The 7,629-nt window shown below is 42.8% G+C and overlaps 1 protein-coding gene across 7 annotated transcripts; it reads left to right on the plus strand.

Moving 5' to 3' along the window:
* Nucleotides 1-527: 527 nt before the first annotated feature.
* On the plus strand, nucleotides 528-6,647 carry btbd10b (BTB (POZ) domain containing 10b). 7 transcript variants are annotated; one of them, XM_049718354.2, is made up of 10 exons: nucleotides 528-683; nucleotides 1,013-1,195; nucleotides 1,466-1,501; nucleotides 2,165-2,352; nucleotides 3,659-3,974; nucleotides 4,048-4,150; nucleotides 4,784-4,904; nucleotides 5,040-5,237; nucleotides 5,301-5,411; nucleotides 5,727-6,647. In XM_049718354.2, exons 2-10 carry the CDS (start codon nucleotides 1,095-1,097, stop codon nucleotides 6,056-6,058), a joined length of 1,506 nt encoding a protein of 501 aa, XP_049574311.1. In that variant the 5' UTR covers nucleotides 528-683; nucleotides 1,013-1,094; the 3' UTR covers nucleotides 6,059-6,647. The 7 variants fall into 7 exon arrangements, with proteins under 7 accessions (XP_049574311.1, XP_049574312.1, XP_049574314.1 ...); XM_049718355.2 differs by having other exon boundaries at nucleotides 2,168-2,352; XM_049718357.2 differs by lacking the exon at nucleotides 1,466-1,501.
* The last annotated feature ends 982 nt before the right edge of the window (nucleotides 6,648-7,629 follow it).

Below are 7,629 nucleotides of genomic sequence, written 5' to 3' on the forward strand. Positions count from 1 at the left end.
CAAATGAATATCATCAATAACATTTAATTATAGAGGTAAATTGAGGTACAATTTGTTATTTCAGCAGTATGCATCTGCGTTTCAAGTAAGTTAGTGACCCCTGCCGTAGCCGTACAGTATTTGAAGAAAAAAAAAGTGAAGGCACAAATAATCGTGAACTTTTCGACCCTTGAACATTTTATACTTCAATTTATTTAAAAGCTAATATGATGATGTATGTACATTTAAGATATGAACATGAATTTATATCATCTGAATCCTGGTAAATGACGCATGCATGTGTATTTCACAGTAACCGACTGTCGTTCCATTTCCAGTAAAACAGCGAGACTCTTGGAACAATTGCAAGACTGGATTAATTTAATTGTATTAATATAATTTTCACAAATTTGGATTATTTTAAGGCAAAATGAAAAACGTCGAGACATATCGCGAGACTTGGCAAGCATTATTTTAGAATGAAAGAAATTATATTTTGAGAGTTGATTTTGAATACTTGTGTGTTTTGAAATACAAAAGACTTCACGAGCACTCAAGTTTTTTGTTTTTTTTTTAAATTTTGAAATTCGACGTAATTTCCGTCATAGCGTCACGTGACGTCAGCTACATGACTATTTTGAAAGAAAGCTGGCTAGCTGACTTGCTGTCGGGATTACACTCCGGCGGAGATTTACGCCAATTCGGTAACTATATTTATATTTTACGGTACTCTCATAGGCTGTATATAACTGCAGTGCTGGGCCGGTCAATATTCCATAAATTGTGTCTGAAAAAGAAAAATCTGATGCTTGTAACACGGCCGCTAATGCTAGCTGTGTAGGAGCGCTAACGCAGGAAACTAAGCCAATGCTCATAGTAATGTTCCTTATATAGTCTGATGACCGACTGCTATTTCATTCTGCTTAAATGCCAGACATTAGGTCAGTAATGGGAATATTTTTTTTTCTAAAATCACGTCATTGGTGAACTCTGTCGAAACAAGTGCTGACAGCTAGCGGTGGATTTTGTGTAGAGTTTTGATCAGCGGATCCAGCTGCCGACAACGTGAATATGTTGAGTGACACTTCCGGAGCGGACTTCCCCCTGTACGGGTGATGGCAACGCTTCTGCAGTCATATGACAGTAATTCCAGTGACAACGAAAACTGGGAACGGAAAGCGACGAGCCGACCTCGTAAACTGTGCAAGCATTCGAGGTGAGCTAAGCAAAGGTGAACAACGGACAAGTGAAGCCCTAATTCATTGTGCTTGATTAGCGAAGAAGCAAAATACGTCCATATGGGATTGCAAGTACAACAATGTAATCTGATTGGACCTTATTATCGCCTGTAAAGAAGAATTTGAAGGGAATTCATTTGTTCTGAATCCACGTAGCTTAAAAGCTTTCTGGAAATGTTTTAAATCATTTTTTGTCAAGTGTCATGGGAGATTAACCCCTGTAATGTCCGTTTGTCATGTCCATTTAGGCTTCCCCGCAGTCATTGTCGTCCTTCTCCATCGAAGTATGTATTCTGTGGCGTCCTCTCGGGAAACAAATGCTCTCATGTCTTGCCTCTTTACATATAAATTCCTTGTGAATTCTGCTTGAATCATCCTTCAATGAATATGTCCGCTGGATGTGTCCAAACCATCCAAATCTGGTCTGTCCAACTTTGTCTCCAATACATCTCTAACCATTGTTGTCCCTCTGATAAGATCATTTCTGATTCTTTCCAACCTAACCTCTGTAAAGAGAACGTCACTGTCTTGTCGTCGTCACCTGCAGCTCTTTCTAAGATTAAGTGGGAAAACAAACACAAAGTCCCTCTTGATGCAGTTTGAACTTTCTGGGTGGATTTTCTTCCCCTTAAATTTTGGTTGAACTCTCAAGTTGTATGACTTTTGAGGCATCTAATTTCACAGGTTAATTTTAGTTGGGCAGGTGTGTTGTTGACTTTGCTTGGGCATTGCTTCTTATCTGTTAATGCAGTCTGACTGCATTCTGTGTGCGTTAGTCATACTTGAATCACAACACTTTGCAGACCGGGATGTTGCATTCGTACTCGCTAGCTCGAGATGAATACGAACTGGGGGCCTTGCTTGTGTGGTCGTAGCCGCTCTCCCGCAATGAAATAAAATGCCCTGTTGTTCATATAAATGGGATTGAATCATCTTTTCTGCCACAGCAGTCGAGCATCTCGAGTGGAGCCCCAACTGAGGAAGATGAGCCTGCATGGTGCCAGCGGGGGCTGCGACCGCTCACGTGACCGCCGCCGCTCCAGTGATCGCTCCAGGGATTCCTCGCACGAGAGAGAAGGGCAGCTCACACCCTGCATTCGCAACCTCACCTCGCCCACCCGCCAACACAACAGCGGTGAGTTGTAAGGGAAAGAAGAGAAGGACCTCAGTGGGGGGGGTGGGTATACGGCCCTTGGTGGCAGCTGAAAGCAACTTGCCGCTCACAAGGACAATGTATTTGCTGGTCACTTTTCATACATTTATATTTGCACTTTTTTTTTTCTGCCCGTCCGCACCGTTTGCCAAAAATCTCACCAATTGAGAGTTTTTCTGCTTTCGCTAATGCTATACGATGGATGCCACATGATAGTTACAAAGCCCTGGATGACAGGAAAATAATAATTGGAGGCTCCGCAGTAGAGCATGTTCTAGATCTGACCATAAACCAAGTAAAGGTCAAGCGTTTTTTTCCTTTTGTGACACCTCAAACTCTGAAACAACAAAAACAAGACAGAGGGCTTTTGATGCCAGCAAATTTTATTTACACATATGCTATTCTATGAAATACGGAATGTGTCTTTTTTTTTTTTTAAACCAATTAAAAGTACTCACATATGAGTACTCAGTGATACCAAGTGCCCATACTTAATGCCATTGAAATTGTGATGGTAAACTTTTCCTGTCAGGAACATAAAACTTTAAGTGAAAATGGCATAGGTTTCATTCTAAGATATAATATTTTTGAAGGAACAACTTGTCATCCATTTGAATGTTTTTGTAACGCTCATCCCACTGTTGCACCTCGCCGTGTGTTTGCGTCAATTTGCAATCAGTTAAAATTGCTATGATCAGTTTTTACCTTAAAGTATCTCCACACTGGTTCCTACCCGGACGGCTGGTGAAGTATCCGTGTAGTAGTGTCGGACCACTTTTATGTTGTTATGTGTATTGGAGCCATGCAATGACATGTGTGGCGTTCTCTTCGAGAAGAGAAATCTGGTGGGAAACTTGATAAGTGCTTGAGGCCCATGACGTAGCCTCATTGATGTCATTTTTTATGTGGCCATGACCTCATCTTTGAATTTCTTTTACACGGAAGTCGTTTGCGCTGTACTTCTTTGTTATTTTCTCCTTAGTCAACATTTGTGTTTGTAGGGAATGGGAAGTTTCGAGCTGTTTTGTTTCCCTCGTCGTTACTGTGCGAGGAAACTTTATTGCGTTTAGCGTCATCCAACCGCCATCGGTTGTTATGGCATTTATGTTTTTGGGCGTGGGTAGACAAAAAAAAAAAAAAAAAAAAAAACACTCAAAGATTTCTTCAGTGAAATGCTATGAGCTGCAAGAGCACACTTGTTAAACTCAATATGGGTACCAGGAAACACTATGAATATTCAAATTTAGGAAGTAGCCTTTTGTATGAAAATCTTGACATGTGCTTGTAGAACGCGAGCGTGATGGCGGGCCATCGTCGAGGCCCGGCAGCCCCCGGCCGCAGAGGGTCTCTCCCAGCGGCTCTAGCAGCAGCGGGGTGGTGAGCAGCCGCAACAGCAGCCTGTCCAGCACCGAGGGAACTTTCAAAAGTTTGGCAGTGGGAGAAATGGTGTTTGTGTACGAGAACCCCAAAGAGGGAGTGTCTGGCGCCCCCGTCTGCAGCCGAAACGTGCGGACGTCCGAGAGAGTTACGCTTATTGTGGACAACACGCGCTTTGTGGTCGACCCTTCCATCTTTACTGCGCAACCCAACACCATGCTGGGCAGGTACGGCACATGCTTACCGATTGGTGACTGATTGCTTTAATGTCGCAACGTAACCAAAGTTGCTCTCTTTCAGAATGTTCGGATCGGGACGAGAGCACAATTTTACACGGCCCAATGAGAAGGGAGAGTTTGAAGTGGCCGAAGGAATCAGCTCAACGGTTTTCCGTGCAATTCTGGTTAGTAACTTTGTCCAGTCGTCACTTCCTTATTATTCTTCTATGCTTACATGGTTGAAATGCACCTAGCCCAAATTTCAACACTGGTGTCCATCACTAACCTAAGCTAACGCTTTAGTCACGTTTTTATTACAGCATTTCCATGTCGTTTATATAAAAGGAAAGTGGTAAGTATGATGAAGGAGCATTCCTTCTTGTCCCACTGTCATTGCTCAACTTTTCCAAATAACGGGTTCGCAATCCACTTTTAGGTCCCGTCGTTACACTTGTGTGAAGGGTTATGTTTCCAATCGGTTGAATTCGAGGTTGTCTCATCTCTATGATTTTGGTTGGTGCCAAAAATTGTTATTCATGATGACTTGCAAGGCAGTCAACAAGTAAATATGTGGTGGAGGGAGAGGGAGGAATGTTTGATTTGGCCACAAGAGAACCAGGAAGTAAAGTAGCTAATGATTAGTCTGACAGTTTGAGTTTCCAGCTCATCAACATTCTTTTTTTTTTTTTTTCCCTACTGCAGGGGTGGAAAGGTTCGGGGGATCCAAATATTGACGTGGACTCATTCTGAACTGAAATTGGCTCGCCGATGTTGCATTTCACATTGACTTGACTGCGTGTTTTGGGTCTATTTGACAGGATTACTACAAATCGGGGCTAATCCGTTGTCCTGATGGAATCTCCATCCCTGAGTTGCGGGAGGCGTGCGACTATCTATGCATCTCTTTTGACTACAGCACCATCAAATGCAGAGACCTCAGTGAGTGCTTTTTCCATTGAGGAAATCAGACACCTTGTCTTGGGGACATTTTTTGTAAAATCAATAAAATGTCAGTGCTCTATTTCCCCTTTTAATGCACCTATCACAAGAGTTTAAGACATGACTCGTCCTCAGGTGCCCTGATGCACGAGCTGTCCAACGACGGCGCCCGACGACAGTTTGAGTTCTACCTGGAAGAAATGGTTCTACCTCTGATGGTGGCGAGCGCTCAGAGCGGGGAGCGCGAGTGCCACATTGTGGTCCTCACTGACGACGACGTGGTGGACTGGGACGAAGAGTACCCGCCGCAGATGGGAGAAGAATACTCTCAAAGTGAGTGCGTGTGCTGCATGACTAAGTAAATCAAAATCAAAACTAACCAAAATCTCCTTACAGTCATATACAGCACAAAATTGTACCGATTCTTCAAGTACATCGAGAACAGAGATGTGGCTAAGTCCGTTTTAAAGGAGAGAGGCTTGAAGAAAATACGACTGGGCATTGAAGGTAAATCCTTAACCTTTTCTCTCCCAAACAAAGTACTGAGTCTTTCTTTACATTTTTTAACATCATTTTAAAAGGGATTTAATATGCAAAATTTTCATGCAAGCAAACATTTCCAGCCAACAGTTTCCCAGCAGTTAGATTTTTGATTCCCAAATTTTTGGTTATATTTCATTGTGTTATTCATTTTTGCCGCCAATTTTGGGATTAGTAATTTTAGATGAAAACGTTTGGCAAAACCTGGTTTTAAATCGACACCACCATAATAATGTGTTAATCAGCTGAAGTCAACATGTTGGTATACATATTGGTGTGCAGGTTACCCCACATACAAGGAGAAGGTGAAGAAGCGTCCTGGAGGTCGTCCAGAGGTCATCTACAACTACGTCCAGAGGCCCTTCATCCGCATGTCGTGGGAGAAGGAGGAGGGCAAGAGCCGCCACGTGGACTTCCAGTGCGTCAAATCCAAATCCATCACTAACCTGGCGGCGGCAGCGGCCGACATCCCCCAGGACCAACTGGTGGTCCTGCACCCGGGTCCCCAGGTGGACGAGCTGGACATCCTGCCCAACCACCCGCCTGGAGGCCACCCTTACAGCAACAACTACAGCAACGAGCCCGACCCTGAGGGACCGCCGCCTGCCGTGTGAGGAGCCCTCGGACCCCACTCCTGTCCTTCTCGTCCGCCTCCCAGCATGCTGCAGCATGGAGTGCACCATAAGGGAGGCACCATAACCATATTGCCTTGACACCTCCTTCGCAGCCTTAGAGAGCCAAGAACCTGGTGGACTGCTTTGATTATTATTATTATTTTTTTTTTTTTACTTGACCAAAGCAATTTATTTGTGTTTGCTATATATTCATTAAATACTTTACTTTACAATGTTGTACCCTCATTTGTTGGGTTTGGCTGAGCACTCTTGTGGTATCAATGTTTCCGTTCACAAATCATTTTGTTTGGATTTGACATGTTCCCAGGTGGCCTGATGACTACAATGTGTGCTTTTTACAGAGAAGATTTGGTCATAAGGGGACAGGAGGGTAATCATCACTTGTCACCCGAACTCAACGTGTTAACAGTGTAACTGGAAGTGTTCTGTCATTGGCTGGATGTCATGTGCTGTGACGCTCTTATCGCAGACTAAACATTAAAGCAGCACACGGGCTGGCACGCTCTCAATCTTTTAGTGCAAAGCTTGAAACTTGTAAAAACAATGTTCAATAAAGGAAGAAAACTTTTTTGCTTGTGTGCTTAAATGTTTGATTAAAAAACATGTACATCAAATGTGAAAAGCTGTTGGAGCATTTATTTTCAATTTTCCATATTATTAATTGCTCAAATGGTGATAACTGACCTTTGATACAGTATCACTTTACATAAAATTTCCAAGATGGTCCGGAATCCAAGGGTAGCATTTTTTTTTCTTAATAACCCAAAATTGTGGTTTGTGTTTGTATTACAATGTCTAAGACACAGCGTATACAGTAGTAAAGTTTTTTTACTGAATCAGTGCACTCAAGGGTTTATTCACCAGACACAAGAATGACCACAAGGGGGCGCTTTTGGTCAGTATTTGGGTGTCATTTTTTAGATTTATGAATCCCTAACCCTAATTTGAAACCCCAATTCCTAGACCCTAATTTGAAACCCTACTTTCAAATCCTAACCCTAATTTGAAAGTCTAACCCTATTTTGAAATCTTAATCTTATTTTTAAACCCCAACCTAATATGAAACCTCCAGTCCTCGAGGGGCCGCATTCCAATATGTTTTCCAAGTTACCCTCGTTAAACACACCTGCGTGAAAAGATTTAGCTATTTTCATGGTCTGCAGGAGCTAAAACTTTTCACGCAGGTGCACTTAACGAGGGAATCTTGGAAAACATGTTGGAATGCGGCCCCAAGGACTAGAGCTTGACATCTGTGACCTTTGACCATGATATTTCACTAATAAAGTGGCCTGTTATTAGGTACACTTGAAAATGGCGGTGTACCTAATGGAGTGTCCGTGTGATTCCCTCGTTAAGTGCAGGTGTGTGAAAACTTTTAGCCTCTTTTGAACGTGAAAGAAGCTAAAACTTTTCACGCACCTGCGCTTAACGAGGGAATCTTGGAAAACATGTTGGAATGCGGCCCCAAGGACTAGAGCTTGACACCTGTGACCTTTGACCATGATATTTCCCTAATAAAGTGGCCTGGTATTAGGTACACTTGAAAATGG

Source organism: Syngnathus scovelli, chromosome 4 (assembly GCF_024217435.2).
Source record: "Syngnathus scovelli strain Florida chromosome 4, RoL_Ssco_1.2, whole genome shotgun sequence".
In the NCBI taxonomy this organism is placed as follows: Eukaryota; Metazoa; Chordata; class Actinopteri; order Syngnathiformes; family Syngnathidae; genus Syngnathus; species Syngnathus scovelli.

Coding starts and splice junctions, on each gene's coding strand:
- btbd10b (XM_049718354.2), top strand. CDS start 1,095: ATGGCAACGCTTCTGCAGTCATATGACAGTAATTCCAGTGACAACGAA. Junction 5,238..5,300: donor GGGAGAAGAATACTCTCAAA/GTGAGTGCGTGT, acceptor ATCTCCTTACAG/TCATATACAGCACAAAATTG. Junction 5,412..5,726: donor AATACGACTGGGCATTGAAG/GTAAATCCTTAA, acceptor ATTGGTGTGCAG/GTTACCCCACATACAAGGAG.